Here is a 16,912-nt window from a genome sequence, read left to right on the forward strand (position 1 = left end):
TCTTGCTAAACCTGTGATTTAGCTTTGTTCAAATTATGCTTAGCATGAATTGAGTAGGTGGTGTAAATACGTTCCAGCTGGTGCTTCCTTCTGTAGGAAACTGCTGAACACTTACGGACAGTGACGCTTCCATTTCCCACAAGGCATACCATACCTTCTGGAGTCGTCTTCAAGTTAGTTAGGTATCTGAGTTTGTGCTATGGTTCTCTGAAGATTTTGGCAAGATCTGAGTAGCGGGGCTGACTATGTTGAGCAAGTTGACAATACTGTTAACTAACTGTAAAGTCGGAAGCAAGCTACTTAGTGGTTTTGACCGTGAAAACAGTGCACTATTAGTTTTCAATATAAAGTATGAGATAAGCTGTCCAGCAAAGAAATGTTAAAACGTCTAGTAAATAGCAGTATCTTGAATACTTTTAAGGCGCGGTTCAGTGAATTCAAACTCACTCACTTGGTGGGACTTCCCTGGGGGCGCGGTGGTTAAGAATCCTCCTGCCAATGCAGGGGACACGGGTTCAAGCCCTGGGCCGGGAAGATCCCACATGCCGCGGAGCAACTAGGTCCGTGCGCCACAGCTACTGAGCCTGCGCTCTAGAGCCCGTGGGCCACAACTACTGAAGCCCATGAGCCACAACTACTGAAGGCCGTGCGCCTAGAGCCCGTGCTCCGCAACAAGAGAAGCCACCGCAGTGAGAAGCCCGTGCACCGCAACGAAGAGTAGCCCCCGCTCGGCACAGCTAGAGAAAGCCCACGCGCAGCAATGAAGACCCAGTGCAGCCACCCTCCCACAAAAAAAAAAAAACTCAATTGGCTCAGTTCAGTGAGTGCAAGCCAAGAACTACTGTATATAAAGATAGAAAACTTACTTACGTGGCGGCCGCACTAGCCGATTTAGAATTATTTAACATTTCTCATCATGTTTCTTTGGGTAAAACAATTGTCACTCAGATATGGTCAGGTCATTTCCTGCCTTTTCTCCCGGTGTTGGGCTTCTAGCTTTTTTTTTTTGTTTTTTCTTTCTTTTTTTACATAGATGGATAAATACTTTTACAGTTTTTTAAAAATAATATAATAGATCCTGCAGTTTGCTCGTCTGCTGAATGCAGCTTAGATCCGTTAGTACACAGAGTGACCGCGTTCTTTTTAAATGCGTCATGAGAGTGCAGGTACCTCCGCCCTGGGCCCTGGACGAGCTTCTCCGGAGCAGGTGTGTGCACCTAGGTCCCGCCAGGCTCCCTCCACTGTGGCAGGGGTGTTTCTCCATGAGAGCCCACTTTTCACGCACGCACTTACCACCACAGCGCTTCCAAGTTGGAAAATGCTTTGACGAAGATACAGCGGAACTCTGCCTTTGGAAGATCATGAGTTAGATTATCTAACCTTCCCTAAGGCACCTGTCTTGCAAGGCTGTTGGATAAATCCAAGTAACGTACCAATCCTAACACACGTGCTGGGTAGACAACACCAGCGCGCACAGTCTGCATTACCTTCTAGGCTGTTTGAGTAGCAAAGATCTATCAAGAAGAAAGAAACTACAAAAAAGGCAAAAGGAAGTAAATGAATACAGCAGCGTTAGGCGGTGGTTTTAATATTGTTTATTAGCACAGTAACAAATGCAGACTTAGGCAGTCCACAACATAGAACCAATCCACTGAGCAACTCCTATTCCACGCCTTACAGTTAACAGCTTAAGGTATTTTACTACAGGTTTTCACAAGTCCTGATTCAACCTCTGTCTTTTCACAAGAAAGTAGACTGGCATATAAAATAAAGTACATAACTACTCATATTTCCTATATGGTGTCTTATAGCCATGTTCCATTGTATATATGAGATGACAGTCTCTAAAAGCTGTTAAATATCACTGTTCCCCTCCAAGAAGGGAAAACAAATTCCAATTTTTTAAAACAAAAGACTGTAGTCTTGGAAGGACTTTACATAAATGGCCAGGTGTGTAACCTGTACAAATTAAGCTGTTTCAGATTTACAGACTACAAGCAACTGAACCCAAACGTCTATTCTTCTCTGTACTGCATTTCAGCTCATACTGCAGAACTAATGACGGTTTTAAAAGTTGCTATTACCAATTCTGTCTACTGTAGCAAGATACCTTAAGTTACAACAAAATCTTAGGAAATAAGACTGAATAATATCTGTTATAGAAATACCCTACTCTTCACCAACGCCCACCCTCCCCCACCCCTTCAAAATCATAAGCAGCTCTCTCTGTGACAGACAAAGAATGTAGAGAATTGTGACAACCCAGTTTATGTAGCGTATCTCTTGGTCCACTGTCTGGCCATTCTGTCATGTTCTGCTCTGTTGGTCATATACTGAGTGGCAATACTTCCCACCAAGGGGTCGGCTGGAAGAAAAGAATGTACGTTACTTCGAAGAAGGGAAAGGAACATTGTTAAGTTTCAGCAAATAAGCTAGTGACAGCTTGCAAGGAAATGGACAGAGTAGCTGTGATCAAACCACTCCACCATTTGGGATACTTTTCCTCCTGGCCTTTAAAAAACAGCATGGATGCAGGGGGATCCTGATCCAGACAGCGTGGTCTGGCCCCGCCTCCTTAGTTCATTCCGTCTCTCCCCCGACCACCACCCCCACGGGAAGGGTGTTGCTCCTGCGCGTCGGGGCACGGGACGCGCAAGGCCCTAGGCTGCAGTGAACAACACCCAGCTGTGCCCACAGGACCACCTGCTCGATGGCACCACCTGTGACACTGAGCGCTGTGAAGGCCTCAGGGCTACTGCAGGCGAACGCTATTTACCTCTCTACTCTGTTGACCCGCAAAGACCCAAAGCTGCCAGGTCAGAACCTGTACTTCCGATTAAGTACAGTGTTCCTCTGAAACCTAAATAAAATCTTTAGTAATTAAATTTATATTTCTTTATCTAGAAAAAAAGTCTTTAATAAGAGGAAATTAAGGCCCAGACGAAACCACAGTCTGGTAATCACTAAGTGTGCAGCAGAGAAACAACGCCACGTCAGTAAGCAGTTGTGGGCAGGTGCTGAGCAGACCCGCAGGCAGAGGGTGGGTGACAACATTCCCAAGTGTGCGTGCCGTTTCTGCATGGGAAACACGCAAAAAGGGAAAAAAGGTAAAGGGCAGAGAATGGAGATGCAAAAACCTAAGGCAATCTTTGTAAGTCTTCAATTTATAACACCTTGTTGCTAGAACACGTCAAGTAATGGTGAAGTCCGCTGCATTTTTCACCTAGTAGATTGAACTCTTGATAAGAACTTGCTTTGAAAAGCAATGAGTTTTTGTCCCTTGAAAGCCCATTCAAAAATAAAATCTGAACTTTATCTTTAGAAAATCTTAGTTTACGTGGAAAATAACCATTTTCCAGGTGAGGAGGAATAAAACAAGGTAAAGAATTATTAACCTTACCAGGATTACAGTCTGTAAGAAGTGAGCAGATAGAAAGAAGGACTTTAGAAATGGTTAGTGCTGGACTCCAGTTATCTTTCAATATGTCCAAGCAAATAACTCCTTGACTGTTAATATTACAGTGATAGATTCTTGTCCGAAATGTAACCTAAAAAACAAGACAGTGTTAAATGAAATCTGAACAGCAAACAAACTTTTTACTAAATTGCCTCTTCAATTAAATGGTCCTAATTAAAACTTTTAAAGAAAGAGACATTTGGTCTTTTTAAAAAGTGAACTGTTTTTAAAACAGTTTAACTAAGGCTGCTGATAAGAGATAGGGTAAGAGACTATTTCATGAAATTGAGATTAGAAAGTGTTCACTGATACAATCTCAGGGATTTTCAATTTCATTTAAAAAGTAATATCCATCAACAAAAAGCAAGGTAACCTCAGTATTTTTTTTTTAAATTGAAGTATAGTTGATTTACAATGCTGTGCTAATCTCTGCACAGCAAAGTGACTCAGTTATACATGTTGTTTTTTTTTTGCGGTACGCGGGCCTCTCACTGTTGTGGCCTCTCCGGTTGCGGAGCACAGGCTCCGGACACGCAGGCTCAGCGGCCGTGGCTCATGGGCCCAGCTGCTCCGCGGCATGTGGGATCTTCCCGGACCGGGGCATGAACCCGTGCCCTCTGCATCGGCGGGCGGACTCTCAACCACTGGCGCCACCAGGGAAGCCCCACGTTCTTTTTTTAATAGTCTTTTCCATTATGGTTTATCCCAGGAGATCGGATATAGTTCCCTGTATAGTTCTTGAATTCATCTTTAGCAGTTTTAATGTATTAAGTATTTTCCAAACGTTTCCAAGTTTGAACAGCTAATTGTTTGCTGACCTCTTGTGTTAGCTGGTAGTACTACATGGCCTCAAAGCAAGCTTTAGAATCTAATTCAAACAAACACAGTGGGTACATAAAGACAAAGTGCTTAGCAAACAATGATCACACACCTAAAAGGCTGAAAAATATATTGGAAGATGAGGTTTGTTTCTGCTTTTTCTGACCTTTATATATCAGATCTTGCAAGATAATCGTGCCTCCCTAAATCAGAGAATTCACTTAAACAGAATCTCCACAGGTAAGGAGCTACAAGTGGGTAAGGACCACAGCAGCAGACGAATCAACAGCCCCACGAACCTGGGTTACTTTGTCTGGTCTCCTGCTTTTTCTTTGTGAAATACACTGACTCATTCAAAAGTGAAAAAACCCTATCACTTTACCACTTTTTTTTTTTTTTTAAAGTGACAGGCTTGCGGTCACCTCTTGGGCTGCAATTGTACCTCTTTCCCTAGCAGTCCACCCCATCCCCGAGAAGAGGTTTTCCTCCCGACTGGGCGAATGAGAATCACAGTGTTGAGTGTTACAGGAGACAGTGACTGAGCTACCCCTGCCCATCCTAGACGAGAAAGCGCAAGCTTGGGGCAGGATCTGAACAAGACCAGAAGATGACAAGGAGCGGAATCCAAGGCTTGTCTGGTAGGAGATTCTCTAACTGCTTTAGTGCGTGGATATTCTGACACCATTTTTATCTGTTCAGAAACTTTTTCTGTTGAGTGGGAAATAGAGGATTATTTATAGGCTGCTGACTGTGTTACTATAAATATTAGCAGGATTTTAAGCCCCATCAAAACAAAGCACGTACTCTTAGAAATGGTCTTTGCCAAAAGAGGCAAAGTCAACCCAAAGAAGTGTTTTGTGTATGTTCAAGTGTACTTAGAGATTTGTCAAGATATAACAGAAATCTATTTCTTTGCGATTAACAACTCAGTTTTAAAAGCCTGAATAACCTTTCATGGGAGTATGTAAATTTTAGCATAAATCAGGGGGAGTTTCTTACCTTTGGAGGCTTGAAGGGATATTCTGGTGTGAAAGTGATATCAAGGAAGAATACACCACCCTCATACACGGACCCTGGAGGCCCTAGGATGGTTGATCTCCATTCATAGATGTTATCGCCTTTGGGACCAGCGCTGTGAAATAATACACCAGAAGGTGAGTAGATGGCGGGGCATCCCCACGTTTACAGTGTGTCCCCAAAGGGGGAAAGGTCGCCTCTCCTTCCTTTTTGTTTGGTGTGTGGATTCTCTCCACAAAACACAGGTATTTTTCAGACAGGCCTCTGATGCAGGCCTCCAACAAGCCCTAGGTCAAGTATATGGTAAAAAAGGACGCTGAAACCAGTCTATGCCGGCTTAACTGTGAAGAAGCAATAAACCCCTCACTTCTCAAACCCTCTCCTTGATACATCATAAGAAAATGTAAACGTAAACGATACTTTACAAAAAGAGAAACGCCTCTCAGCACACCAGAACTCATTAAATTAGTGACAAAGTTTTGCTCACGGCTACATCATCTTTGAGGACCATTTTAAGCACCAAAGCTTCCTTTCTGACCCTCTGCCTGGGGCTCTTCCTCCTTGTCCTTGTTTCTCCATAATCTTACCCTAAAAGGAGTCCAATAGATTGCAGTTCTCTTTACAGCAGAAACCATGCTGGGTGGGGCAGGAGGGGGACAAAGGATCCAGTTACCAGTCATTCAGTTTTCACTTCTGCACACATTAGATTCCACAATCAGGTTCTCTCTCTACACGTTAAGCTACCCTCACCCGTGAGATCAGCGCTTTTCACGCGTAGCCACAGCACTGTGTCGGCTCACAGAGTGCTCTGTAGTCAAGCATATTAATAAACAAAAATACAAGCAAGACCTCCGAGGGCTAGCTAACACATCTGTCCACACAAGTAAGCGTAAAGCTCCGCTACCGAGAGAGAAGACGCAAGTCTGGGCGACGGTCTCGGTGCCGATGCAGACAGACCTGCCCACAGCGCAGGGTAACGGCGTGGATGGCTTCGCTGACACGGCTTCACTTGAGACGCTCAAGCCTAACTATTAACAGCCGCTTCGAGGACAGCAGTGTGTTTTGGCCAAACAACAAAAGGTCTTCGCTTGGAGAGGCTTGTAGATCCCAGTGGATACACAGCATAATTTCTACAGAGCAGGCAAGGCTCTTTTCAACTAACGTATGGCGTGAACTGGATCCACTCCCCACACACTCACGGACGGCCCATGCCCGACAGAGATGCTAGATGCTAAGGTTCCCTAACGCACAAGACAAGAACTGCTTGCCTTCAACATGCCCGCTGCTAACTGGTTAGAGATGGGGTTCAAGTCCTTCTAAGAGAAAGAGGAGATGAACAGGAAGGGAGAGGGGGGAAAAAAAAGATAAAGAGAAAACCTACCTGTGGCCCTATACTTTCCTCAAACCCACCAGAGATTTTTTTCTTTCAACCTGAAATTTGGAGTGGGAGAAACAACAGCAACATAGGTTAGGGGAATGAGCTTGTAAAAGAGAACCCGAAGAAAACAGGTTCGGGGGGAAAACATGCTGTGGCAAAAAAGGAGGGAGAAGATACAGACAAAGGATAGGGGCCAATGGGGAGGGTCAGGGCCCAAACTGGTCAAGAGGTAGAAATCGTTCAGACACTCACTGAGCACTTGCTGGCTGTGTGACCCCGAGCAAGTTACTCAGCTTAGAGCACCCACCTCACAGGAATGTTCTGAGAACTAAAATACTGATAATATGGGGGGGGGACATGACTATCTCTGCAGAACAACAGGCCCACAGTAATCTCCCATTAAATGGCAGCTGTCACCTCCGTTTCCAGTTATCTGATTATTCCCACTGGCTCAAATACTATGGTCCCTGAATATATCCTTGTGATTGATGGGTATTCCCAACAACTATTAAAAACCTGTTTTACACTGGACAGATATGGGAAGAGAGCTCGTTTAATTAACACTGTCTCTAATATTAAGTCACACGTATATGCAGACACCAATCTTCGAGTTTAAAAAAAAAAGACGACTCCCCGACTTCCGATTCTGCATGACATCTGACCACAGTTCTCAGAAGGTGCAAGGTAGGGAGCGCTCTTAACCCACCCTCTCCCTCTAAAAACATGCAGTAACCCCTCCAAGTGAAAGGATGCAACTCTGATTGCTGCTGCTTCACAGCCTGAGATGAGAACTGGTCCTTGGCCATCTGAAGTTTGCTGACCTGCTTATATGTCTGCATCCAGCATATGTACTTGAACAGAAAGTCCACAAGCCATGGCTGATGCAGCTATGATACCTGATTACCAGACTGGAGTTAACTGAAAAGTGGACTGAGCAGATGAAGATGACACTGACACAGAGGCTGCGGATTAAAAGACAAACTATTCTCTCTTATCCAACTAGATAAGAACTCACGGCATCTAAGACTTAAAGGCAAGAGGCTATCGTTTACTGTGTACCCCTCTTCTTACAGACAGGAACCAAGGCCAAGAGCAGAAGCTAGGCCACCCAGAACACTAGCGCATCAGCAGCCATGCTGTTTTCCCCGTCAGCCTGGTGACGCTGAGAGACCCAGAAAAAAGTAACAGTAAAGTCAGTCCAACCCTGGCGGGGACATGTTCGCAGAGGCCCAATTCCGCCGGCCCCTTAGTACAGAAAAAACGATAAAAGAAGAACAAAGGTCTAACAACATGCCACTACAAGCAGATTTTATGACTGTACAGAAATTTCATCATCAAAATAATCTATGGAACTTTAAAAATTACAGATTCCTGACCTTTAAGCCCAGGCCTCCTGAGCTTAAACCCGAGAATCTACATGTTTAAAAAGCTCCTCTGGGGACCTCTGAGCAGGTGGTCTGCTTTTGGGACCCCCTTGTACAGGTTACTGGGAGTAGGACGACAGGCTGAGAACGCGAGCTTTAACATTTCACGCTTGTCACCTGTGATACAGCTAGAAATCCAAATCAGGATCGCTACTTGTCTGTAATCAGCTTTCAGTTCGGCTGTGAACCTTCCGGAAAGTTCAGAAAAAAGTATGGAGAAAGAGAGTTCAAGAATCAAGTACACAACATAAGCTTCAAAAAAGTGGAGAATGAAGGTGGGTTATAGTAAGAAAAGTCATGAGTGAAGTAATACCCAATGTAGTTGAAATGCTAAAGCTCTGCAAGAGATTCCACAGCACAGATCCCTAACCTGTGGGTCCTCAACCAGGAGGCTTGGAAGTTACCGTGAGGGGTCTGAGAACCCACTGAAAAGACCAAGCAACGCTGCCTGAATAAAAGCTTCAGCTATTCAGAGGCTGTTATTGGATGAATCCACGTAGCTTTTTGTCTTATGCATTTTCTTAATCACAGAATAAAACAAAAATTATGATATGGGGCCTGCAAAACTTTTGCTTTTTTTTTCTTCCTTCCAATTCTCACTGGAAAAGTTGGGCTCTACTTGTCCAGAAGGTGAGTAGACAGACCCATGGCAGGGGGCGGGGGGCACGGGAGGGGGCGAGGGCACAAGTCCCTGGCTCTCAGAAGGCCACTGTCAGGGAGAAGCTACGTGAGGCTGTTCCGGGGGGAGTGTGTCCAAGCATCCCACCCCTTCCTCCATAAAGTGACCGGCTGGACCCCTCAGGTCAGCACATGCCTCCCCCTGCCTTCCAACCCCCTCCCTGTAACAGAAGATACTTCTGGTTTCACAACAAGAAACGTAACTCCAATTTTAAATACCAGTTGAAGTATTCTAATCAGTCTAAGTGATTAGAAGGGATGGAAACTTCTGAATTGGGAGATGTGGGGACTGAATTTAAGGCATTAAGGGAAAGATGGGAACAACAACAAAAAATACACATCCCTGTTTGGAGACAGTGAAACCCAACTGTGATTGGAATCTCTGCAGGCAGCTGAGACTGAGAAGGGAAAACGAGCCCATGCCTTTGCCTTCCAGATTCTGTTAAACAGGGACATAACGTTTATCTGCAACACAAACATTTTTCAAAAGAATTCCCTGGCGGTCCAGAGGTTAGGACTCCGCGCTTTCACTGCCGAGGGTCGGGGTTCAATCCCTGGTCGCGGAACAGCCAAGGGGAAAAAAAAAAAGTGTAACACACAGAACTCTTATACAAGGCAAAAAGAAAGAACTGTGCCCTTAATTCTGTTTTTTCCCTTCTGGTCAAAATAAATACAGCCGCAGTAAACATTTTAAGAAAAATGATAGTAACTTCTACTTTTGACACAGTATTTTCTTATTTCTGTAGTGGTTTCTGATGCCCTACGGACCCATCAACAGTGGGAGCGGGGGTCGTATGAAGCCCGCCGGCTGGCAGGCACTCACCGTGGTCCAGGCCTCCCACCTTCGAGGGCCTCCCGGCAGTGAGCGCTGGGAAGGGCCGCTAAACGCTGCAGCTCTCCTGTCTCCCAGATACTCTCTGGGGAGCTACAGGAAGCACAGAGCTGCTGACGGGTGTAACTAACGCTTAGCACATATGGTCCTAAATAGAATCTGAACAGTATAAAAAGTAATTAACAAGTCATTTAAGGTATCATCCAAAGAAATTAATAAAACCAACTCTTAAAAACTGTCATTAGAGCAGTCTAACTACTGGCATCTAAATGTGCCCTCTGGACCGACTTCTCCAAGAAAACTGCACAAGCCAACGTTTAAGCTTCGTTGTGTTTTGTCTTAAAATCATGCTTTTCTCCATCCTCCCCCATTCCCATCCTCAGTATTAGTTTATTAAAGACTTAGCTTCCATTTCAACCGTTAGAAACCAAAGTTGCACTTCAGTTTTCAAAAGGTATCACCGATTTCTTATAAAGAATATCCTGAAAGCAAGGCAAAAATTATAATCGATTTTAAGAAATGGTATTTCTACCTGATCAATTTTTTAATTGTTATTGGGAGAGATGACCCTTGCTTACAAACATAGAAAACCCTAACTCAGATGTTCTTTTAGGCATAATCCTGAAAGACGACTTAGTTATCTAGTCTCACACCCCAGAAAAAAGTGAGGGATGAGAGGTCCGGAGACAGAAAGATAAGAAACACGCCGCACGCGAGCGTGTGGACTGCAGCAGCAGGCCGGGAGCGTGTGCCGGCGCGCCCCGAGAAAGGGGAGGGGCTCAGGACCAGCTGGTTAGCAGCTCGGTTCTTCCCACCTAAACATCCCAAGGAATCCCTGCTATTATCCCGCAGTACAATGAGTAACGTTTCATGAAAATAAAGAACTGGCACTTGGAGTACCCAACGATAGTCCCCAGGAAACGGGATGCGGCAGAGACTGTGGACTGGCTAGTCCATGTGTCTTTCCTTCTCTTCTCTGTAGGAGCGACATGATAAAGCAAAACTAGTTGCTTATGTAAAGTGCATCACGCACGTCACAAAATCCCCCAATTGCCCCATTTCAACAGCAGCCTTAGAGCAGTGGTTCCCCACGGCGGGGGGGTGATGCTGCCTCCGAGGCAGTTTTGGATGTCCCAACAGGACGGGGCGCGGGGGGCGCTACTGGCACCTTGTGGGTACATGCTAGGTGCTGCTCAACATACTACGATGCCCTGGAGAGCCCCCGCAATAGAGAATTCTCTTGGCCAAAAGGTCAACAGCGCCAAGGCTGAGAGTCCTGCCTTAGAGAAAATGTGCCCAAAATCAGACAGGAAAGAGAAGAGCTTCAGCTCGAACCCCTACTGCCAGACTCCAGCGCCCACCCTCTGGTCTCTGTCCCACTGCTCAGTGCCCGGTACAGAGAAAACATTCAACATATACGGCTGTCATTAGTATAAGTTAGGTTTGCGGGGCTTCCCTGGTGGTTAGGATTCGGCGCTTTCATTGCCGTGGCCCAGGTTCCATCCCTGGTCGGGGGAACTGAGATCCCCAAAGGCAAAGGCAGGCGCAGCTCAGCCAAAACAAAACAAAACCAAAAACGTTAGATTTGCACGTGTTCTAGTGTTCTACAGACCCTTGCTACTCAAAATGTGGTCCCTGAAAAAAGCAACACCAGCATCCCCTGGGTGTTTGTTAGAAATGCAGACTCCACCCCAGACCTAAGGCATCAGAATTTGCATTTTAACAAAGACTCCAAATGATGCCTAACCGCATTAAAGCTTGAGAAGCCAGCTATGGAGAAACTAAGTGGCAATGGACAGCAGCTCTCCTTTCCAATCTTCTAGACTCAGATGACCATTTATCTGTATTATCTAGCTCTCTCCTTGTCTGTCTGTAATTCTCTGCAGTAAGAAACAAGTATTAACCCTGGTGATGCCTTGCTCTGTTAAGACTGTAAAATCAATACCGTACACACAGAACTCAGAAAATGCTTATAGGAAGAGATCCACAATCACATCTACGCTCCCTACCACAAAGCATACTACTCAAAATCCATTCTTAATTTACTCTCCTTTTCCTGAGAAATTCAAGAAGAATACGATAAAATAGCATGAATCTATTTTATCAGTTTACCAGAGGGAATCCTCATCTCCCACAACCACCTCTCAACAGACAGATGCTCTAGGGAATGAAAGCCGCCTTCTCCGTGAGATCTGCTTAACACACCCAGAGGAATTTTATAAAAACAAAACCAAAAACTGTGTTGTCCTGGGCATATCTTCGTAAAACAGTAACCACGTAACCTAGAAGCGAGTGGCAGAAGGAACGTGAAAGATCAGCAGATCTCACTCAAGCGATCAGCGGGCTAGTGACGCGGCCTGGGCAGCGCTGTGAAGAACTGGGGCACTCCCCTGTGCATCCTTCCTGGTAGCTCTGAGAGGCCTCCTCACACGAGCACAAGGCAGGGCTGCGTTGCACACACCGTTCTGGCTACTGTCCCTCATAAAGAACTTCTAGGCCAAGGGCCAACCTAAAGTACTCCCCAGAAAAGCTGGTGCCCACGTGGTAAGAACTCACATCAGTGGTATCCTGTGTGTCTAGGCAGTTACTCTGGAAGAGAGTGGGTCCAAATAGGGGGTACATTTTCCTACGTATGGGAGGGAAACGAACTCAAGCTCAGGATCGAAAACAACACGATCCACGTCCCCCAGGAAGCCTTCCCACAAGGCCCCCCGAAGTCCTGTTCTCACGAGAACAGATTTGTCTGTGGGTGATTTACAGACCGCCACAGCTATGTGGGTGCACGACCTCTCTTATGTCAGATGGTAAGTCTCTAGAGATTAGTCATTTCCCACACAGACTACAGGTCTGTAGGCCTGATAGTGATTAACAGTGTTTAATTAGCTGGTCAAAATACGTACCACTGTCTAGGGTTATATGACAACGTTTCCAAATTAGGTGAAATATCAAAACACCACGAAAGCTCAATCCTGCCCAGCTAGCCGTTCAATTATAGTTTTATCTTACACAACTGCTTTAGAAAAAAGCCACAGGGCCTTCTGTAAATTCACATTCCAATATTGAAAAAAAATCAGATGCACATAAAGACACAATTTTTAAAAGAAAATTAGTTAAAACTAGTTTCAAGATATTTGAAAGACACCCCCTTAGGGATAGTGAAAGAACTGCAGACCTAAAAAACCATGGCCCTCAGGGGTTCCTTACTCCCAACGAGGGACGGCTGAGTAATGAGAGTTTTTAGTTAACTGAGCCAAGAATCGTGCTTTAACTTCTGAACTATTGGGTACAGAGTGCGGGGTAGGTAGCGAGCAAGTGAAATGATAAACTAGTCCCAAGTCAAGGGACTAGAACATCAGACTGGGGAGGCGGGGAGAACGACACAGGAAAGAGTGCAGAGAATTGAAAGATCAGCACGCCCCGTGCCTCACAAGCCATGTTCCTCTACCACGTTAAACAGGTGCTATTCAGGATTCAAGTGCATCAGCCTAGAGCTCTTTTCTGCAGGAGCCACACAAGCCTGACTTAGAACAATTCTAATTTGGTGTTTTTCCCCAGAGAGGTAAGAGAAATGGTCAGAGCAGGTCAAGTTCTAAGGCTCTTACTCCTCTATCACCACTAAAAGAAGCCTTAGAGTCACGTGGCTGAGTCCTGAGTTTTCAGGTGCAGTGCTTACATCAGCATATACTGATGTAAAACTGCTGAGTACCGCTGACCCCTGAACAACACGAGCTTTAACTGTGAGGGTCTACTTATGTGTGTATTTTTTTCAATCAATATATTAAAAAATCTGGGGGGATTTGCGACAATTTGAAAAAACTCGCAGCCGAACTGCATAGCCTAAAAATATCGAAAAAATTAAGGACAAATTAGGTATGTCACGAAGGCATAAAATAAATGTATATACACATACAACATACAAAATATGTGTTGATCGACGTCGATGTTATTGGTAAGGCTTCCCAGTCACCAGCAGGCTATTAGTAGTTGAGTTCTGGGGGGAGTCGAACGTTATACTTGGGACCCCCCAACCACTGCGTTGTTCAAGGGGCAACTGTAAACAGAAATCAGTTATTAGTCTGGCTCTTACACTCATCAGTCCACAGGGTCTACTAAGCACAACCAGCTCACCTGTCGGGATGGTGACTGTATTGTGGGTAAATGAGAGGCAGTTGGGGGGAAAGAGAGCCTCTCATTTAGACTTCTGGGGGGATAAGGCACACTTGTTAACACCTGTACCCTCCACACCTTAGCGCTGATGCTCAAAAGCAATAGTGCCACAAGGAAGAGCTATTTAAAGGACACCAAAATTCTCAACAAAGAACTTACCAGGTTCCACTCAATTCCAAGAAAAGATTCTGGAACACATCTTTGGCTACAGAGCTCTCTCATAAAGGTTTCCTATCCACTCACACTCATCACCTTCTGTGCAGGCTCCACTCTGCAGCTGCTGGCCACCTCCGACTGCAGGTGGGCAAGCAGGGGACGGCCTCACAGTGGGAAACGTGGGCAGTGGCATTAAGTGGAAGTGCTCACGCAACGAGGCTCACCATCCGCCAGAGACAGACCTGCCTGAACTACCCTGCTGCAGGGGATTTTGGGGGGTCGCTTATCACGTGGTGTGAATTATGTAATTATTTTATTGTCTGATACAGCTTTTATTTAATAATAATTTTAAATTTTTACTGTCCTTTAAAGTGTTCCACTTTGGAGGTGACATGGTTAATCAACGTATGAGGGGATCTCAGACCACATTCCTGCACTGGCCCATCAGCTTGGAGCAGACTCCCCCGCGGTCTCCTACTTCTAGCAATCTTGCCGCTGGGTCTCCATCCTCAACCTGCACCCTTTTTCCGGGACTTTGAGTACAACACTCCAAGCAGGTGTTCCCCATCCTAGGTCCAGGCCCTACCTCTTCCCTCAGCACAGAACCCAGGTGGGTTTGGAGGGTAAAACGCCTTCAGCTCAAGCTGGCGTTGACATCATCAGGCAAAATGACTAGATCGGCAGTTTCCCCAAGACCCCTTCAACAGGCCCACAGGGCACGACTACTTTCCTAATTCTAACACGATTGGCCTTTTTTCCCTCTCTATCTCTCCCATTTGCACCGTGAAGTTTTCCTGAGACTACACGAGGGGTGATATGGGGACAGTCTGAATGCAGAAGCAGATAGGGTAATCCAGCTGTTTTCTCAAGTCAGACATTAAAGCAATTTGCAAATATATAAAACACTGTCACTCTTCTAGGTTTTTTTAGATTTGGAAAATAGAGTTATATGTGAACCTGTCTTTTATGATTTTTAAATGAACTATTAATATTTTTAATGTTTCAGCTATAATTTTGAATGCAGTAAAAATCCATAATTATTAACCACATAAACAAGAGCTTTGTTGCTGTTCGTAATAATTTTTTAAGAACGTAACAGGGTCCTGAAACTTTTTAAAAAGTTTGAGAACTGTTGGGTAGATTATTTTAAAATAATATTAGCACAATTGGCTAACCACTAAAATAAGTGTTTGACTCTTACTCCCATCAGATATTTAAAAAACAAAACAAAACAGAAAACACCCGAAGAGCTTTCAACAGGAACTAGAAAGCAATGTGAGCGAGGAGTCTGCTATTGGGGCTGGGGACCTCTCAACCTGCCGCCCTGCACAGAGGCCGCCAGCATCTCACGCACAGCCTCCTGCCTCGCCGTTCCGGCTCCGGTCCACTCCCAGCTGCCCGTCTGCGACTTGGTGCCTAAAAGCTGCTCGGTCGGGGCCAGCAGGCAGGAAGTGCAGCTAAGTAACAACCTATGGCACTTGTACAACACAATCCCCCCATCCTCTGACACCGCTCCCAGCGGCGGAGTCCAATTCCCCTCCCTCTGAATAGGGCCGGTCAGAGTGACAGCTAAGTGGCACAGCGAGACTCCCCAGGCTGGGTCCTTTCTTTCGGTGGTGAGACCCCCCCTCCGCCGCAGCTGTCTGGCACTCTCTCTGTGCACCTAGGAAAACCTGAACTACCGGGCACACTGGGGACGCTGTGGACAAAGCGCAGCAAGCGCGGGAGGCCTGGGCAGGCTCGGCGTCCCAGCCCTCAGGCCCGAGCCTCCGCAGCCCGGCCGACAGCCGTCAGGAAGCCTGCAGACGCCTGCGAGCTGCAGCTACACATGCTGGTAGCTGTTTCACAGGGTTTAGTTTGCGATGTTCTCGTAAGGCAGGAATAAACTACTGAACACTTCTCAAGAGCAGCCTCAGCCATCGGCGGAGTGCTGGCAAGTAGGCGTTCGTCCTTCCGTCTCACTCCCCACCTCTACCTTTGTTCCTTACACTACAAAAACGACTTGTGCTCGAATTCTCATCTCAAGAGTCTCCTTCGGCGGGAACCAAGGCTGAGACACCAATGAAGTTACACACACACACAGGGAAAGATGAACATATGTGACTACACAAAAACCGAAGACCCTTAAGAGAAAGATGTCATCAACAGTTTATCAAAGGCTGGGGTACGTGATCGAGGGTTAATATCCTGACTTTGGGAAAACGTTGAACATACTAACAGCAATGGATGAAAGTACACAGGCATTTCTCAAAAGAAACCCATATGGCCAATAAACAAACTGTCAATCTTGCTTAGACTCAAAGAAATGCAAATTAAACATGAGACACATTTTACCTCTAAGGACTGGCAAAAATTTAAAACACTGAAAACCTTCTGTGTTAACTGTATGAGGAAACAGGCGCTCACTTCCACTGTTTGTGGGACAGTAAATTAGCAGCTCTTTTAGACTGTGATTAGGTATAAGATATTCAAATATAAATCCAGTACACCCTTTGACACAGAGATTCTGCTTCTCAGAACTTAACCTAAGGAAATAACTGGACACGTGCACATGGCTATAGTATTAGGATATTTATAAGAACCTTATGTATGATAAAAAAAAATTTGGAACAAGCTGAATTATCACTAGAAGATAGGTTAAATAAATCGTGGTAAAGCATATAATGGTACACTCTACAGCTCTTAAATGAGATGAAGTATGCATCCTGAACAGGGTTTAAAGAAATCCATAATGTACATAACTGAAAAAGCAGGTTCCATAACAGTATGTAAAGCAATCTCATTTTTTATAAGACATACCACACAACCAAACTGTTAACAGTGATTCCACCTGCAGGATGAGAGACGGGGGGTTTATTTTCTCCTTTAAACAGATTAAATTACTGGGATTTTTAAAAACGATCATCTTTAACTCTCATGATTACAGTGTTACTGTTCTACAAAGGGTAGAAGAAGAAATGGACTCTAACCCACCTAGTAACAGA

General features: G+C 45.2%; 1 protein-coding gene across 1 annotated transcript in view; it reads right to left on the bottom strand.

Annotated features, from left to right (window-relative positions):
* Positions 1-1,579: 1,579 nt before the first annotated feature.
* The window catches only part of UBE2E1 (ubiquitin conjugating enzyme E2 E1), a 76,066-nt gene continuing 60,733 nt past the window's right edge, over positions 1,580-16,912 (bottom strand). Inside the window, exons 4-6 of the mRNA XM_082654895.1 lie at positions 5,276-5,408; positions 3,401-3,548; positions 1,580-2,365 (exon numbers count right to left, since the gene is read on the bottom strand). Coding sequence (XP_082511021.1) covers positions 2,268-2,365; positions 3,401-3,548; positions 5,276-5,408 — 379 coding nt within the window. The 3' untranslated portion in view covers positions 1,580-2,267. The remainder of the gene's footprint in view (positions 2,366-3,400; positions 3,549-5,275; positions 5,409-16,912) is intronic.

Source organism: Grampus griseus (genome assembly GCF_964374135.1).
Source record: "Grampus griseus genome assembly, chromosome: 5".
Classification (NCBI taxonomy): Eukaryota; Metazoa; Chordata; class Mammalia; order Artiodactyla; family Delphinidae; genus Grampus; species Grampus griseus.